General features: G+C 38.2%; 1 protein-coding gene across 3 annotated transcripts in view; it reads right to left on the reverse strand.

The window, feature by feature from the left end:
- Nucleotides 1-633: 633 nt before the first annotated feature.
- ADD1 (adducin 1) overlaps nt 634-20,100 on the reverse strand; it is a 62,575-nt gene continuing 43,108 nt past the window's right edge. The window contains exons 11-17 of one of the 3 annotated variants that reach the window (XM_080343171.1): nt 17,760-17,861; nt 15,914-16,003; nt 14,949-15,041; nt 8,966-9,122; nt 6,924-7,019; nt 6,137-6,170; nt 2,866-3,006 (exon numbers count right to left, since the gene is read on the reverse strand). In XM_080343171.1, coding sequence (XP_080199297.1) covers nt 3,006; nt 6,137-6,170; nt 6,924-7,019; nt 8,966-9,122; nt 14,949-15,041; nt 15,914-16,003; nt 17,760-17,861 — 573 coding nt within the window. In that variant the 3' untranslated portion in view covers nt 2,866-3,005. Of the gene's footprint in view, nt 3,007-6,136; nt 6,171-6,923; nt 7,020-8,965; nt 9,123-14,948; nt 15,042-15,913; nt 16,004-17,759; nt 17,862-20,100 lie in introns of all 3 variants that reach the window. The other 2 variants (XM_080343169.1, XM_080343170.1) reach the window with 2 other exon arrangements.

A 20,100-nucleotide genomic window follows, 5' to 3' on the forward strand; every position in this document is an offset into this window, starting at 1 on the left:
GTTCCTCCGCTCCCAATCCACCCCCAGCAGCCTCCGCGCAGCGCCCAGCAGGACCCGGCCGCCCTGCGGTGCCGCACACAGGTGCTTCTAGCAGGGACTTTCTGCACAATCGTCACAAGATCTGCACAAACGCTCAGCGGCCCTGGGAACAGCTGTACCCACTGCCTTAAAACATGATGACCAAAAGCGAGAAGCATCCTACAGCTTTCCTGAGCCCCACTGGCACTCTGGCACAGGAGGACTGTTTTTAATACACAAATTTTGAGAGGTATATTTCTAATACTGTGTGATGTTTCTCGATGACCAAGCACTGTTCTTTTTGCATTACAAATAAACTGTTTCATTGTACGCTCCTCCAGTCAGTTACTCGCAGCCCAGCTGCTCTGCCCACCTAAAGCAAACAGCGCTGCACAGAACTGCACCGTGGGCTGTGTGGGGACAGGACCCTGCCCCTGCCGCTCAGCCGGGACCCTCAGGAAGGGAAGCCCTACAGGCACCAATTCCAGTATCTTCTGAGAACACATTACAGCATTCATTAATGAACACATATTAATCATTAAAGAAAACCAGAGCCAATTAAATTCAACTGTAGAATAAAACAGTGCAAGGTTTGAAAGAACAGGAAAATACTTTTTTTTAAAGAGTTTTATTTGTGAGTAGAACTTAATGATACAAGAAAGAAAGAAAAATACAGGACTTTTTTCTGCCCCAAAGTGTGTAACCATACCATACATGACTACATTTCATATTGTAATACAAAGAATTAAAAGAACAAACTACAAAATTAGAAATTAAGAGTCATTGCATATGTGGTCAAGATAAATGGAGGGACTCCATTAAAGAACTGAAACATAGAGCAATTAGTCATTTCATTACGACCCTGCAATAAAACACAATTTAGCAAAATAAGTACTGTACGCTGCCTAGTGCGCAGAGGACATACAAGGTAAAGTACAAGCTGAAAGCCACTCATGCCATGCAGCCCTGGCGGGACACGGCCGCCCAGGCCAGCCCCCGCGCAGCCCAGTCCTGTCCTGCTGCCCCTCGGCTGCCAGTCACAACCTCCAAACCTCCTCTGGGCTGGAGCCTTAAGCTCTGCTCCTCCCGCCCCGGCCTAACGTAGGCTCTGCTCATCCACTGCTGCCTCCAGCCACACAACCCACCTCTCCTCGGTGCTTTCTGCTGCATGACTTGTAAGGCATTATTAGTTTTCCGCTATTTTACCAATTGCAATGTTTAATATTGCCCTAAAAGGTTACATCCACATTCTGTTTTGTTACAGACACTCAGTGTGAGCCAGTGTTTCCCTCTCCCGCACGGGGGTGTCACTGTTCCCTGCTGTTAACACCAGAAACCCAGCTCCCCGCTCTCGGCTTAGCTGATCACGCATGGTTTCTGGAGAATTCCTGCAAGCTTTACCTAGCTGATCTTAAACTACAATTAGTGATATAGACAGAAGCATGGCAATACCTGGAAAACAGTGAATTCAGTGGTGAAAGTGATTTTCTTTACCATGCTACATATTAAACAAACATTTATAGCAAACTGTGAAAATACACCTTTAAGGTTACTTGGGATTTCTGTACTTTACTGCTGGCAACAACAACAAAATATATTAAATGCCAGTCTTTGTAAGTGAAAATAATATTAAAAAAAGGTTAAGTATTCAGTGTAATGCATTTACATTTTTATCATGGGAAGGAACAAACACAAAAGGCTGCAAATAGGGTTTATATGCAGCAAGTTTGCACATGCACCCAAGGGATTTTTAAGAGGGTGAATAAACCCTGTGCTAAGGCCCAAACCACAACTGCTTCCCACCACCAGCTGAAAAAACTTCTGAACTACTCGTAATACAGTTACTTTTTCACCTTTTCTAACAGCCAAATGACCATATAACTGGTTCTTAGGGAGGCAAGATTGAAAGACAAATTTCCCTTGAACTGTGTCCACAAAAAAGGAAGATTGGGCCCTTTCAACACACAACATGAGCGGAACACACCACAGTTATTTCAGTCCTAGACATCAAAGATGATTCCAAGTGCCAGTTGTAAAATAAAACAAAGTGAAAAACACCTTCATGTTGTTACAATAGTCAGAGGGGAGAAAAAGGAAGGGCTGGAGAGCCTCCGAGCTTGCCTAAAACATCACCTGGAACCACAAGCTGGCAGGAGTTTACATGTCAGTTCAAAAACACATCCCCCTTGAGAACACCACTGCAAAAGCATCCTCTCTGAAAGGCAATATTTAAGAAGGAATTTCCTTGTGTCTTGGAACAGAATATTGGAAAAGAACACTTCTTTCTGGTAAGCAACATGTGTTTTATTTTTAATTGTGAATTTCTTTTTCTTCTTTTATAAGCAGTGCGGGCTTTAACTTAAAAATAGTGATTCTGTGCCTTCCACAGGGAAGTCATTTGCATCTGATTACAAATTAGGGATCAGATCCACGGTAGCTGCTGAAAACACAGGATTAGCACCTTTTTGGACATTAGATTCTGGTTCTAACCTTAATAAGCCGTAACTTGAGGGGCTGGTTGGATTACTTGTTGCATTCATTTACATAATAAGACAAAACACTCAGTACGATCTGGTACATTCTAGTGGTTAATGGATTTTAAAATATGACAGTGTTTCTGCAGTGTGTTTGGCCTTTAGGAGTCACTCTTCTTTTTGCTCTTCTTCAGGAAGGAAGGAGTGCGGAACTTCTTTTTCTTTTTGGATGGGGACTTCCCTGGAGATTCATCACTACCTGCATCGGCAGCCGGCCCCTCCTCGGCTGTGGGTGTCACCGCTTCCTCAGCGGGTTGAGGTTGGGGTTCCTTGTTTTCCACTGCAGGTGATTCCGTTTGGCTTTTGGGCACATCTTCATCGCATCTCCCTTCCTCCTTTCCTAAGGGAGGGAAGCCGAGTGCTTCTGAAGGCTCATCAGGGGTGAGATCTGGGAGGGTTTGCTTGAAAGTTGCAGCATCACTGTCATCTTTGTACGTCTGGTCCTGCTGTCTCTCTAGTGGATGGACAGACAATGACAGAATTTACGTGAGTGTCTCCAGAACAGAGAAAGCCGAGCAAGTTGATGGTGAGCGCTCTCTATAAAAAAGCTGATATATTTACTTTGCATAAAAGCCTTTGTAATAGGTCGCTTATCCTTTCTCTTTGGGCACAGAGACAGAAATAAGATATTCACAAGTTTTGTTTGTTTTTAAGCTTCTTACCACAGAAGAGATAAAGCTGAATTCCATCATGTGGGTGTAAACCAGCACCAAGTAACTGCTCAGACTTCTCTCATGTTTTCTGTACGGCATTTGCAAGCGACATGACATTTGAGTCCATAAGCAGGAATTAAACCTACAGTTTTCATTGGCATTCAAGAGAGTGTAATGGAACTCCGTATCTTGAATATTTTTCTTTTAGAGGGATAAACCCAATTGCTGGTTTGCAGTGATCTGATACATGCAGATCCATACGTTTCTGAGCAGTTGGCTTGCCAATTTTTCTCACAATGCTTGGATTTTTGTAATACTCTTCCATGAGATCTAACAGATGTCGCTTCAGAATACCATTTCCTATCACAAAGGCTTCACTTCTTTTGCAAGATATGAGTATATGTTATGGATTCCTATAAGTAAAATCCATATAGTTTACCAAATTAAATGAGCTTGGCAGGTTATGCAATACAGCTTTTATTTTTTAATGTTATATGATGTCTAACAACAAAACTCACCCGTGTATAAAGGAGCATCAAAAATTTTGTGATAAGTGTCCAAAGGTGAATGTTACCAGTGCCTCTTCAATTGTATTATGACATTTTCCTCCTTCAGCACTACGCTTTAGAGAGGTTCTGTTTAAAGCTCCTCTTTGTGAATATATAACGAGCACTTTTTAAAGTTCCCTGTGATCTCCACCACTGTACTGGAGCTGAGAGGCATCTCATCAGTTGTGTCAAATATATCCCCACTAATGTTACGTAAGAAGGAATTTAGAGCAAAATCCAGGCCATACACACAGTAAGGCACAAAAGAAAGGCAACTGGTTTTTCCCATTTAAAAAAATCTACTTTGAAAAGACTGAAGGCTTTCACAAGAATCTACAGAAAATCCTTGCTTCTTTCCCATTTCTCCTATGGAAATGACAATGAGTATTCTTTTTATTTCTGCCAGATGGGATTAATAATCCTCTACCATATTTTCGAGGACTCTGTTTTGTGAATTCCTGCTAGAAAACCAGCACGTTTTCTCTAGAGCACCATCAACTTCTAATATGTTAAATAAACAAAGCACGCTAGTGTTCAGCGCCAAACACTCAGAATGCACAAGTTAGCAGTTTTAAAGTTATAGTGCAGGCAGGATTTCAAACAGGAAAGAAGAGAAAGCGATTATGTACATTACAAGCTGCCTCCTCAAGCTGTAGTTAACCCATGTATTAATACATATGTGACACACCTACAATTCTTCTCTTTTTGGGTTTCACCAGACTTTTCAAGAATTGCCTGAAAGCATTAGCTGGCCCCATCTTTAGAATAGGTGTTGTATTAGATTGTTTTATTTTATCTTTTTAAAGAAGTGTAAAAGGAGGTTTTAAACCAAGTTTTTTAAAAGGGATTTGAACTCTTAACTAAGAAGCTGCACGCTTTCCAACAGCATTTGCCAGTTGGCCTAAGCACTGGACAAATGCCAACAGATTTATAAGTCACTAAGCCAGGGCTGTTATCCTTCCCAGTCTGTCAAATGACCATCATCTTTACTAAACCGATTAACATGAAGCTGGAATCAAACAAATATCTGTTTGTTTAGCTCACTAAGGGCAGTATTTTACTAGAATTAGGGAGCTGTACAAATTCCACATTTGATAAAGCAAGCATACAATATGTAAACCCCCTGCTATTCTACGTGATGGATATCAGTAACGTAACTAGGAAGGTTTAAAAACATGTTTTGCTGCCAAACCTAGTTACTGTTTAAGAACTCAGCAATACCTCAACATTTCTTAAGTTTTTTAGAATAACCATGTCTATACCCATGCTCTCCCTTTATTTATACTGTGGCATGAGAATTTGAAACGTAACATTAATACTAGTGTGTGTTTACAATTCATATTATTTATGAAAATAAAGGTTTATGTTTTTTTCCAACACAAACATGTGGACAAACATACAAAGTGGGCTATAGCTGAGTTAACACGAAATATGTTCTGACTTCTGCTACACTTAAATAGTAATAATATGAGGAAAAAAGGTTGGGAAGCAGCAGGATTACAGAGAACAATGTCTTTCAACAGAACTTCTGCAAGCCCAAGTCATCATGGTGTGAACTTCCAGTTACTTTCTAAAATAAGCTTTGTATGTTTGTCTTGCAAAACTTACACAACTAGAAGAGTTTGTAGAACACAATTGCCAGTTTAAAAGAGTTTTCAGGTTTTAGAACTTTATTAGTACCATCACAGGTGTCTACGATGTCATTTGACTTTCGTATCTAGGACAAACACACTGACCTTCGGATATAACAGGACATACAAACAGAAGGGGCCAAACGTCCTTATTACTTTAAAGTATAATGTGTTGTGGCCCTGCAGATGCAGCCAAAACAGCTGGAGAAGTTGCTGCCACCAAGTGCTTGCTGCTATTCCTTGGCTGGAATTCGTGTTTCCCTACAGCCAACACATTTAACGTGGGAGCAGTTCCATATCCACTTCTGTGCACAAGTCTGCTGGGGAACTTTAAATCCACGTCAGCAGTAACACTTTTGCACTGGAATAGATTAGGAACCTTCTTCTATTCCATTACCAGGTGCAGGTAGTGTAGGCAGCAGCAAACTGTTGGGGCAGAAACTCCCAGACCTGTTCCAGCTGTATCTGACCGACAGCTTCAGACTGTTCCTTCTTCAACTGAGGAATCGGACACACGGATATGGAAACACATGATGTCACTCTCACAGTCCTTTCAGAGGGGAAGCGCATTTAACATAAGAACTGTAACTACCTACAACTTCATGAAATCAAGAACTAAAGAAATCAGTGTCTCAACTGAAAAAGCTTGCTTTAAAAAACAAAAAGCAAACCCAACAAAAACCCTTTAGTAAACAAAGACACAAGAGTGAAGCAAAGCACATAAGCAGGTCAGAGTATGGAATGATACTTACTATGGTAACAGGTACTCTTTAGCATATCCATCTCCTGTTTGTAACGCAGCCACAAGAAGAAAAAAGCACAAGTAGAGAATCTATGCATTCATCACAGCCATTGTGTTAAGTTAAAAGAATGGTTGCAACCATTCTTATAGAAAACAGAATGAGATGAAGTAGTGAATGGAAGACTAACAGACAAGGGATATATCCAATGTACAAGGTAAAGGAAACAAGACAAAAATTAGATTACACCTGTTCAAGATTGTTATTTTATCCTTTTTTGAAGAAACTGTAGACTTTAGCAGCCCTACTCTCATTTTAGTAGAAACTATTACATAAGGTGAGCAAATAATGATAGTTAGATTCAAATTGAGTTGGAAAAAATATTTACTGAGGTGTAATCCAAGTACAATAATGTTTAAGAAATGTGCAATCGGTGAAGGAGATTTACCAAAGCATCTAAATTGGTGTCTGGTTCATCATCAGACACTATTTCATTTCATAAGAGCAATTCTTTCTCACAGAAAATGTAGAAAAGGGTAAATCAGTTGAGAAACACCAAGAGATGACAAAGCAATTCTGAAGAGATGAAAATTTGTCTTTATATTAATGCACACTTCTTTATTATTGTAAACATAACTCCTATTACACCCATAGCTCAGTGGCGTATATTTTAGGTAGCGTAAAAACAAAATACAAGAAATAATTTACCTTTATTAATCACTAGTTCATATTTTTTCATGCGTCAGTCACTAACGATGCAGTTACTGGTTTCCCCTGGCCCCAAATCAGAAGAACGTACCTTCCTCTATTTTAATGGGCGTACTGGGAGGAGTGCGAGCTGAGGTGTGATCAGGGGGACTTCTCTCTTTCTGTTGCCTGCCATCTTCTGAAGGTTCTGCAGATGCAGACAAAGAGAAATTAAAAGGGCAGACAAAAGATTTCAGAATGTGAGAAAACAAATGTCTTTTTGTTCCACGCACACTAGATACAAATACATTTTTCTGAATCAAAATTGTGCCAGGATATTAAATAATACCAAAACAAGCAAAAGAAAATTAAGTGATATTAATGAAACTGTTGAAGTCACAGTTGAGCTCTGTGGTGGGGTTTTTTTTTCCTTAAGAGGGCATGAATAATGTAATTGTTTCTGAATTTATCATGCTGTTCTAAAGCAAACTTGTCAGGGAAAACCACAAGGAAGACAAACAATATGGGGGAGGGGGAAATGCTATCAGACCTACAGAAAATAACACTCTTTTGCTTGCTTTGTGTTGCTGAAACTCTGAGTAAACAAAATCGCATCCCAAAAGAAAAGACTGCACAGATAATCAGAGAAACATGCAGTAATTAAATGATTTAAAACAGATTTCACAGTAGTTTGCACATTTGTTATTAGTAAGGAGGGCCCCTTCTTGCTTCCAGGTTTGAACAGCCCTAGATCCACCGGAGAACATTAACGGAGCACACATCATTGGTCAGGAACACCAAAACGTGTTCCATCCAGTTCACCTAGCCAATTAACAGTGCAATCAGTCCCACAGATGAGAGGCAGCTGACAGAATCTCCGATCGGTGGGGTAAAGAGGTTGCTCCTTAGATTGCAAGCACAGCTGTACCACGTGAGCAATACCTGAGGCCTCAGCCAAAAGCTCAGGATGGGACCTTAGTGCTTTGACCACTGCGGTATGAAATTCCTTATGGGAGGACTTCTGCCCTTCTGGCTCTTCTCGGTTAAGGTGTGTGATGACTTGCTGCGTGGTCTGACAAGAAACCCATGCAGCAGCAAACCCAGTGTTATCTAAAGATTTAGACAGTGATACGTCATGATCCTGTAAAGTCTTCAGATCTGTTCCTTGAAGGTTTTTGATCTGCCTTTCAAATCCAGAGATTTTTTTATCTGACGTACTGTGCTCACTGATGGTCTTATTTTTAAGCAATGTACTCTGTTCCCCAGCTGGTGTCTGTCTCAGTAACATAGTCTCTCCATATTTTAGATATATTCTAAGGCAGAGGTAGCAATGTTACTGAGACAATAAACGTATGCAGTAACAGACGTAACAGCAATGTATCCCACCCCACACAGTCCAACACTTGATTAACTGAACACCCGAGCTGCAGTGGCTCCTACATTGTCTTATCAAAGAGCAGAAGCAGGGAGCACACACTGCAAATGAAACGGCACTTCCTGGTCCTGTGTCACTCAAATTCAAAACCTAAAAACGGACGAGTGTCATTAACCATCAATCCTTAAACCTCTACAGATGTAAAGCAGGATAACCACTGCAGGTGCAGCAATGCTGTCTCTTTAAAGCACAATTCTCATAATTCTGTGATAATTTAGAAAATCTTTTTTTGGGAGAAGGCCCCAAAATGTGCCATTTCCAAGTAGCAATCAGATGTTGCTCTGTACTTCCCCACTGAATGGATTTCCACATCCGGGGTTTTCAATGAGTTAGAAAACTGAACTTTTGCTGCTAAAAAGCAACACCATTCTGTCAGCCTAGACTATCTCTAGTGCTAAAGGCAACCAAGCAGAACAATCTGCAATACTCTGCAGTACCTAATCCCAATAGCAGCAGTAACAACCATAATAAACACCTCACTTTGTCTACTAATTTTTAAAAAAAGATCTATGCACTTTACAGAACACTCCAGTAACACTTAGATCACATGTTTTATCTCCAAAATGCTTTTTACATTTCTCATTCACACTGGCAAAACTGAAACGCACAAAAGGTGATTCATTTATCCATGGCCTGTGCAGGTAACCCAGCTTCCAGCTAGTAACAGACTTGCTGTTGTTATAGCCTATTGCAGATAGAACACACACAGAGAAACCAACCTTCTGGTCCCTTCTGCTTTCTTTCTACTTCTTTGCGATATTCCTCCAGTTCTCGATCAGTGAGTTTATTGAAGGGATTTGGTCCTGTTGTGCTCACTATGACTTTGGGTTGATATTCCTTCTCAATTATTGCCTTTGATGCAGTCACCAATTCTCCCTGACAAAAGAAAATTAAGATACATCTGCAATTGAGCAGTAACTTGCAGAATCCTGAGAAATACAAAAGCTACAAAGCAATCAAAAACAAACCAAAGAGGTAATCTAAAAACCACTACATTTCTTTTCTTCAAGATTAAAAAAAAAATCTATTACAAGATTTTTTAAAAGAATATTTATCTACAGTAGGTTAATATAAAGGAGAAAACAGGTGTCATCAATTACTCTTACAGACACATCAGTGTTTCCACCAGGGAATATCCACCATTAAGCAGTAAATCAAACAGCAGCCAAACAGTCTAGCTGAATTATAGCTGAAGTCACAGAAGTATCAAGTTTCTTTTTCTCCCCACAAAAGAAACAGGATACCAGGCCCAACTGCACAGCAATCTGAGCACAGAATACCTGTACAAGTTCACAGCACTCGGCTCACAGGTATTTTTGTTTGGGGTTTGTTGCTTTGTTTTTGAGCAAGGGAAAAGCCATTTCTCGTAGCTGCTACATAGCTTTTTACGATAACATCTGTTAGATGTTATCTTGTATATGTTCTGTGTACACCAGATGAGCAGTTTATTAACAAGCAATACGTAACTAAGGTTAACTGTAATCTTATGCAAGTTAGCATATTTACATCGCTAACGTTTGTCAGACAAGCCACATAAAAAGTTATACAAATGAAAATAAAACATTAGCAATTCTAAGTACAGTAAGTCCCAATGGACAAAAGCAGCTGCATCACCGTTTCTCTAATGGTAAGGGGTTAAAGTTTTTCTTCTCTAATTATATAGTAAAGACTAAAGCCATTGGCTTTTCATTGTCTTGGATATAAAGGTGCTTGCCCGCAAAGCTGCTGTATCTTTCAGGTGGGTTTTTTAAGCATCTGTTTTTTTTCACGGGCTATACAGAACTCTACTGACACTAGTCTGGAAATGACTGATGTGTGGCTGTATCTCATGTCATCCTGATACCTGAATTGTCTTCATTGTTGAAAAGAGGTACTTGAATTCCATTACCAAATAAGTGTGGGTTATGAATTGGCCCAAATCATCTTCATATTCAAATGTTAGTTGTACCAATACTTAAAAGAAAACATTAGCACAGTTCAAAAAGAAATAGCACCTGAACAAAGAGACAAACATTACATTCCACGTCCATACTTGATGGGCAAGCGTGAGATCTTCACTGTAAAACTGAAGATGAAATTAGACAGAGTACTGTTTTGGATGCTAAGAGCTGCTTTGGACAAGTTATCAGCACTAAAATGGTGACAGACAATAATGTCCAGATGGACCAAGGACAAGAGTGCTGAAAGCCACATGAGATATCTCCAGAAATCTGGTCTAGAGCAATCCAAGAACAGCTGTTGTCAGAATCTATGCTGCTCTTCAGGAAGCAGATACCAGCCAGAAGTACTGAAGAGCCAGCAGCGTAACATGGCTCAACTGTACGAGCCTGAAAGGAACTAGAGGAGGGAAACTTCTCTAGAACATTACAGATTGCCTTTGTTTCTCCAGAAAGTAAGAGGAACTCTCATCTCAGGTGCAGAATGTCAGTGGAATGTCAAAAGCCTTTCAGCTATTTCCATTAAGCACCAGATGTGTTAGCACCAGAAAACCTCTAACCTGATTGCCACGGCTGTTCTTACTGGATAATGCATTAAAAAAATAACAAAAACGTCAAACTTTGTATAAATCCTATTTGTTTTGTAGCAAATGTAAAATACTCCCAAAGCTACAGGTCCCAGCTTTTAATGATGGCATAAAATTGGTGCCCATGGCAATTTTGTATTTCCCTCTCTGTCTCTGCCTGCCCTTCAAACTAAATATGTAGTTTTAACTGAAACGCAGCAATAAGTAGCAGGGGCTTGTCAAGCACTGATCTCAGGCAGAGTTTCTAGAGTTTTCTAGGATTACAAAAGTCAACAGAGGAACAAGACACACAGTGCACACTGGTATCCCTGGAATGTTTCAGAATCTTTGAATCTTATCTGCAAGTGAAATCCAAAATGACTGGGTAGAACAGCTTTCACATCAAACAAAATGTACTGAATGCCTATTGATTCAATAATGACAAACAGCAAGACCTGCAGTTTGCAGCATGACGAGTAGCTCACTGGCATTATGTGTTCTCTTCCTTAAGAGAGTACTTTTGTTAACTGCTGGGAATAAAAGCAGCACAGCAAGCTTATCACATTCGTTACATTAAAAAACAACAAATCAAAACCAAATACAAACAAAAAAACACACCCGCAATCAATGTAAACAGTATTTGAACTAGCTGGGTGTCTTTGAGCCAAGGGAAATAAGATTGAAAAAGATCAGCCGCAACAGTAAGCGGATTATGTATTACAAAGAAAAAGTACTTGTGATTTTGGACTGCAAAAGCAGAATTACATGAGAGACCAGAAAGACAAACCTTTGATCTGCTAAAAGCTGTTTCCAGATTAATGCATCCAGTTTTGCTGAGTATCAATAATATGGAAGCAGTTCCAAGGCCACTAATGAAAACTGTAAGGGTAAGACTGACTGTAAGACTGATTCTATGGGGAAAATAGAGTCTAATACAGTAGTATGTTAGTAAGTTCTGCAATGTGATTACTGTAAAACACGTACAAATCAAAGCAGCAGAGATGCGTTACTTCACAGAATAGGCCACAGGGCAGCCTTCCAAGAACTCAATGTACAAGACAAAATGAAGAGAGCAACACAACATGAAATATAGAGCATAACATAGGACAGAAGGAAAATGAATATAAAGGACTGAAGAGACAGTACAGGATGTATTTGAGTTTGTTAAATGGGATACTAAAGTAGACAAGACTTTGCAGAGCTATCAGCCTGTCCATGCCATTCAGATTACTATGAACCTTCATAAAAATTGAACAAGCAAATGGGCCTGATTTGCTTCCAGTACTACAGAGCCTGTAGAGAGCGAATAAACTCCCATATAAAAGATTGGCAGTCTGTTTCAACACAGGATGACATGCAAAAAACTAACATCCTAGTGATTTCATCTGGATTATCCTGGTACCAGTGTTATTTTGACGATGATTCTAGTACTATTTTGATGATTATTTGGAGTTTGACTGCATGTGTGAGCACCTGAATATCAACAGCATTTTCTCCACTGTAAGAAATAATGGATATATTACGTTCATTAACAGAATATATTTTCACTCCTGAGAATTTTGTAGGGGCACACTCTCCCACAAAGATTCAAAGGCAAAGTCATGTATAGCTAATGATATGCCATGTATCTTCACACTAAACTCCGACCCCACATATCCTACAAGGAAATTTTAGATTATCAAGTCATTTTGCAACTGTTCCATCAAATCTTGCTTTTGGAGAGAAATTCCAAACTGCAGTGAGGTGACCATCATTTAATAGGCAAGCACTTCATCTTGTTCCCAGGGATAGTGTGAACAAACCTGGGACCTTACACATGCCAGTTTTTCTCTTAATCAGACAGTAGGTTAATAATAACTGTCCAAAGTTAAGAATTGCTCTTAACACAATCTGGCATAAATGCAGTGCCTTTATCCAAAAAAACAAGATTCTTAAAAGTACTGTTCAGGTAGAAGTCACTATTAAAACACAGTGCCACCTCTGGGGTAGAACTGGGAGGCTCGTCATGAAGAACTGAGCCAGAATTTCCACTCTAAAGGAAGAGACAGGAAATGGGCAATTCCCCTTGTACTTAAAATCCTTGAAAATTAATGTGATTTTCTTTTTTGAATGGTCATTGGGAAGAATAACCAACATTCTCTCTCATTCAGCCAAGACCACAGCAGAAGCTTAGTTAACCAAGTCTTTAGTACAAATAAAAATTACATGATGCCCAAGGAGCTTGTGTTGCAAGGTGGCCAGGGCTTCTTCCAACACAGACAAAGCAAGTGACAAGGCAAGGTGGAGAATTCACTGCTGCAGCCAGAGGCACAGACACTCCAAGCGTTACATGCATACTGTACACAAACAGGATCTTCTTCATCCAAAATAGTGTGCATTAGTATTTGAAATAAATCTCAACGTTAACTGAAAACAATAAGTTTTAAGCGTTAACTGCAATCGGATGGAACTTTTTACTTTAATTGTAATTGAGTATCAAATAATTGGCCAACTAAGAACCTGTGATTTTCTGGTACCTTAAAGTCCATAAGTCCTTGATCTCCTCACAGTTTCATTCAACATTTCACATGAGTTTTATGTGGGCAGCATAAAATTGCTTATACTTCCTCTGTTCCATGATACACAACTGATGTTTGGCATAATCTTTCTAGAAAATTTCTCTTTTGTTGTTGTTGTTATTTGTTCGGTTGAGGTTTTTGGTTTGAGTTCCCCCCCCAACAGAAAATTATGAAGCATTCAGGTCACAATCCACATTAAGCTAACAAAATTTTTAAATAGGCCACTCCTACTGTAATTAACATTGTGATTTAATATTACACGGTATTTCAAGAGGAAAGCACTTTCATGACACCACAAAAAAAGGAACACATAATTTGGATATCTAAACCCTAATGAAAATTGTAGAACCAACAGATCTTTTGTTGGCTTCTTGCCATCTACAAAAATCCACGTAAAATATTTGACTAGTTTTATAGAAAAATGCCATTGTTCAAAAATCAAAATTGAATGATATTTTGCCCATCACTGATGAAAGAAACCGCCTGTGTTGTGATAAACAACGGATGAGTATAATAAAAATTGTTTTTCAGTTTGAAGGTATTACTAAGCAGCAAATAAAAGGCAGGCACTGCCTGGAAGAATTTGACATTGTTTTATTTTTCATCTTAAATTTGGAAATAGTATTTTATTATTTTTCCTTTAAGAATATAGATAAAACAAACTGTAATCTGAAAAACATCATTATCAAATTCTCAGTATGATACAACTATCTGTAATAGAAACTGGCTCATTACACTAGGAAGTGTTATAAAGTCAGGAGATTTGAAACAATAATGTAATTCAAATTATTCTGAGAGGGTTTGGTTTTGCTTTGTTTTGGGTTTTGTTTTTTTTTAATGGGAAAGTTATTCTGATAATGAGATATTAGGCACGACTTAAATCAAGTTTTCAGAATTCTGGATATACTGGAGCAGCAAATACACTGATGCTTATTTACGCACTGTGCTTCCACGTTAGATCACTTCTAAGAAACTCCTTCAAAACCTGGGAGAGAAATACAGCTAAGGACAGGTTGTTCGCAACGTGCAAACTGTTGTGTTTACTCAGCCTCAAGGGACTGCCCACCCTAAGCACACACACGTCTCTGGAATTTATTCTGTATTTAAAGTATACTATGTAAGCACGATTACGTTTGAAAGCCAATCAACTTTGGAAGTGCAGGGCATTACTAAGCAACTCTTGTGGACAATGCAGGAACTTTTAAGGAAACAAGACGTCTAGCAATGTAGGATCAAAAGCTGACAGGGTTTGTCAGCGTGACACCTGGAACATGTGGATATCTTCGGAATTACACTGATGTAATCAGGTTGAGTTTAGGCTAACTCAAAATGGATCTCAAATTAGAATAATTCAGTACTAATAGCATGTGCAGAGAAACCCACTATATGCAGAACCTAATCAGCACCTTAATATCAACAGTGTTTCCTCACCAGCTTCTATAGACAAAGATCAAAATCCTTAAATGATACTTTAATAGGATACGACCTGCTTGTATAGTTGCATATACATAATTTGGAGATCCATCTATTATTTTTCTTTTCTAGCCAAATCATCAGCTAACAGAGGGAAAAGGTCAGGGTAAGGAAGAGGTAAAATGAAGGGTGAACAACAGTATTTAGAGCAGTATGACAGGGCAGTACCTTTCTAACAGACAGAGATTTAGCAGGACTATAGGCCTGCTCTGTGAGATCGAGCCCTTCAATAGATTCCGTACAGTCTGAGAGGGGAGCATCCTGCAACAGTAAATTGAGTAAACAGAGCAAACCGAGCCCAGGCTTTAAAACATCAACCAAAGCATTATGACGCTTGTGAAAAACATGCAAAGAAATAGTAACTGGTAGATAAAATTGCAAATGACAATGAGTTGACATGCATACAATATGACACCCAACATGAATAATGCTATGGTCATGATAAGACTTGCCAAACTTTTAAAAGTGTATCAGAAAATACTTATCTGGGGCACTTAAAGCACTCAGATACACAGAGCTTTAAAGTCATTCAGCTATATAGTATAACCGTATAGCTCTAATTGTTTATCTTGAGCTACGATTCATAAAGTCTTTTGTGTATCCAGATATATAGAGCCTTTTGTATATCCAGGTATACTCCTTTAAAGTTTTATTGATGTATAATAGTTTTTTAAAAACTGCACTTCAAATACAATATTATGAAGCATGATGAAAACATATTTAACACACAACACTACTGCCCCATAGTGAGCCTTCTGTGCCCAGTATTAATACTTCAGGATACATAAACTTGGAAGACAAACAAAAAGTTGTCACAGAGTTTAGAACAGGAATATAACTCATATAAATAAGCTTTCTGGATTTCATGCATTACACATTCAGAAAAAACAAAACAAAACAAAACACAAACAAGAAGCATCCTCCACAGACATGCTTGGGCTACATGGCTGAAGCCTCTTATATTTCTGATCCTGAGCACTCTCGCAAAGACAATGGTGTTACCTCTAAGACTTACCTTATAAACAGTTACTCTCTGCCAATTAAAGAATAATTTTACAGTGACATATTAGGTGAAAGCAGAGGGTATCGTAGATAAACTTTAACTAACAGTTTAAGGCATTTTATACTCTCACCTGTACAAGACTCCTGTCCACAACTACCCCAGAAAGAACCTGTGATTGAGGGCCCGCAGTTTTAATATCTTGTAGATTTTGCTCACGTATCTGTAAAAGAAAGCAGCAGAATACAGTCAGGGGAACAACCGAGAAATGGTAACCACATTTTCATATTTGAAAGAGGGGTGGGTGAACCTGCCAATAGGCTGCAACTAGTGTAGATTGCTATGGCACTACCCATTGAATAAAGCTGTGCTTATAAACACCACTTGAAGATATCTGTGCATGTTGCTAGTTGTTTCCTCATATTTCTCAGAATTTAGTCTTTAAGCACCACAGCAGGTACTGTCCTTTGCTTTTTAGTACTGGCTCATGGTAAAACTCTACAGATGAGGTAACAGACAACTCCAGTCTGTGAAGAAAAGCGTGGAGCGAAGCTCAGAGGTCATATTTATGTAAGTCTATTGTATGTGAGCAGTCAGTTAGAGGTTTCTGTCACTAGCCTATTGCACCACAGTACCAGCTTCCTACAGAACTTACTGTGAAACACTGCACAGCATTCAATTTTTGCATCTAGTCATGACCATATTCTCATAAGGACATGTAAATATTTTTCTATGCATAAACTGACATTCTAGAGTACTCAAACACATTCCTTTTGTTGCATCATAAATACCTCCCAGTTCTTTCAATTTAAATCTAGTTATTATCTATTTAAATTAGATATCCTACAGTGGTAAAGAATTCCTAACAACTGACTCAAAATTTCTAAAATATTCTAGTTCTTATTCCAAGATAAATGAAGAAAAGCATGCATCCAAAAAGACCTCTATTTTGCAACTAAAAACGACACTAAATTGATATAAAAATAATGCATACAAGTATACAACCGTAAGGTATTATTGATACTTGGTATTTCAGAAAGTATGAAGACCCTGCATTACCTGTACTTGTTTCTAGTTTACTACCCTTCTTGTCATCAGGAAAGTAAAAAGTTGGAAGTTTTACTTCTCTTAGTTGCCTCATGCAAGCTTTAAATACAGTGATATTTGTGCTTCAGACACTAAGGAACAGCTTGGCATTTTCACCAGATTTCTCATTTCAAGTGACTATTATTTTTACAGTGCTGAGTCAGGAAAAGCAAAAGCTCCGACAACCTTATACAAATTATTTTAGCACAAATCAGTATTCCTGCACACAGACTTTCCTGTGACATAACACTAACTTCCATGTTCCATATGCCCATCAGTTAGAAGTAGAAAAACAATCCAGAACCAGTATTAACAAGATAGTGGTGCATAGCTTATACTTTAAAAGAAATAAAAGTGACAAAATCCCAGTGCATTTGGCTGATGACAAGATGTGAAATTCGAAGATTGGAAAATTAACTGCCAGGTCACTTGAAAAAGATTAACATGCAGCTCTAAAGGCCAAAAGAGATTCTGCAACAATCACAGCATATTATAATATCATAAAATATAATATGTGGAGAGATGCATAGATTTCTTTGTCTAGGCCACAATTTCAACTGGTGCAATCAAAACAGGAAAACAGGTCACTAAGATACAACTACGATCTCAGGGAACAGAATTACTCCTATAAACTCAGCTGTTTCAGAGGTATCCAGCAACTGCTCTGACAGTAACAAAATATAAGACCATGAAATCCTTCATACAGTGGACAGTAATACCATATCTTCCCAAGGTGAGTTAGAACATTCAGGAATTGTCTCAGTATCTAGTTAGAAAGGGGCAGGAAAATACCAGAGCTGTGTTATTGAACCCCAAAAGCGTCACTACAGCAAAGTAAGTTAGTTCATTACAAGTACACAACCAAATTGTACTATTTTACTACTATTACAAACCTTGTTCCTCATTTCTTGGACCTCCTTTGGATTGGTGTTGAGTGGAACGAACAGGTTAGGGACAGCAGAGGTGGCAGTTCTATGTCCATCCTCTTTAGTCCACTGTAATATCAAGAATGGTTGAACAGTCAGTATTGCTGCAATGGCTACAGACACTCAGAGCAGCAAATTTACAGACCAGTTGATCATGCATTATACAGAGCAGAGAACTGAACCAATGATTGTATTCTTCTATTCATTCCTAAGACTATTCAAGTTGCTTCCTTCCTCAGTTATATAAACTGTGCCTTCAGATACATTTATAAATATCAGCATCATTCTATTAAGTCAAGGTAGTAACAACAACAAAAACTAGAGAGCCAGTTAAGTTGCAAATAACTTCCACCCAAAATGATGCATTTACTACAGCTCTGTGCAGCTTATGGGGACTGAAAGGTTTTCAAGCTGTTTTTTCTGTGCACTTGATCACACTGACAACTGCAGTGCTCTGTGCTTCTAAAAACAGTCTGTCACTTTATGAAGAGATATATTAACACAAGAGTAGGAAAACTCCAATGTAATTGCTTATTTTTAAGGACATTTTTATCAGAAATTTCACACTGAGTTGGTTTTTGTTTAAAAAGGACTCTATACCTTACCCAAACAGAAGTACGGCAAGATCTAAGACACAAGCTCTAAAACCCTGTTGCTGCCGTTTTCATTTTCTGCACTGGGTGTTTTTACAAAACAGCACAAGAGAGACAGAGATCATTGATTCAATCCTCCGATACTCAACAAACATCAAAGCGAACTTAAAGCATAAGATGACAGAAGTATGAAAAGCAATGTGATGTCACTAACCAGGTTTAGTGAATGATTTTGTACTGTGAAGCAAGAGTGGGCATCACCAAAGTTTTGCATTAAAACAAGCTACTTCAGCAAAATGTTCTGGTTCCAGAATTAAGTTCTGCACAAATAAATAGCTGTATCAGCACAGCAACCTATGGGAACAGTTTGGTGATGTCGAATATTTTATAACTCATAGCTTGAGAGGTTACAAAAATATCCCAAACACAAACTTTAAGCGCTTCATGGGTTCTTCATAGAAGGTTGCTTTATTGAATCAGTGCATTTAGTATGGAGCTCTGTTTAATTTGATGTACAACTAACTCTATCTTGATAATGTTTATTACATGCGGTGTCCTAATTTCCAATCATATTGCATAGAAAATGCACCGAACAGTAAAGCAAACCTGTTTATAGAGCAAATGCTATGCGTTTTTTCCTGAGTAACTTCAAGAAACAATAAGATAGCCAGAAATTGTCAAACTCCAAAAAGCAACAGAATTTTAAAATGTTTTGCAACTGTAAAGTAAAAAATGGAATGAACATGGAGCTGTGAAATACTCACTGATGATTATCTTCTCAGATAAAAACTACTCCAGCTTTTTATTAAAGATAATTTTTTAGTCAAAACATATATAAAAAACAGCCTCAATATAACAAGCTACTTTTTCTTTAGGTTAATAACAAGCATTAAAAAATGCAAATACACAAACCTCTTATACTGTATGAAATTTTCTATTGCTTCAGTATATCATTAGTCAAGACTAGTTTCTGAGTAGGAATTTTACTTCAACCTTTCACTGATAATTTCAAATATGAAATACTACCTACTTTGTGAGCCAAAGCTGAAAGCACAAACTGCTCCAAACATGCATAGCTTTAAGCTTTCTTCCAATCAAGGCAAAACTATAGTTGAGTTTACTAAAATGCTGATAGTACAAACAATATACGTATAATATTTTACTTTCTTAAACCAAAAAGAACACCACAAAAATACTACAGAGATAGAGATCCTCTGTTTTTTCAGGGCTTTCTGCATCATGTAAACACTATATATTTTAGTACACACATTACCTGAGAAATCATTTCATAAAAGTATTCAAAATATAGAGAACTCTGAATGTATTCAGAGGTGAAGCATAGTTTTGTAGGGTAAATAAGAATGAAGAGGTGTTCTGGAAAAAAAATGCCTATTTTTTCACTTTCAAGAGTATTAGTTTTATTAAGACTCACCTGTAACCATACTACTATACACATAGTACCTCTATTGAAGCACTACTGAACTACTACAGTTCAGCTCAGAGTCAACCGTTATGAAAGCTTGTACGCGTGCAAATCCCTGCCTACATTTTAGATACTCTGTATATGTCCAAGAAAATATGAAAACCACAGTTACACACCAACAGCTATTGATGTCCATTTGACAGCATTTGATACTTTTGCTTTTCAATTAACATATCTTTCAGTGCAAAATTTAACTGTAAGCAGCATTGCTAAACAAAAAAGGAAGCACCGG

The sequence above is a fragment of the Nesoenas mayeri genome, assembly GCF_963082525.1.
Source record: "Nesoenas mayeri genome assembly, chromosome: 4".
Taxonomy (NCBI): domain Eukaryota; kingdom Metazoa; phylum Chordata; class Aves; order Columbiformes; family Columbidae; genus Nesoenas; species Nesoenas mayeri.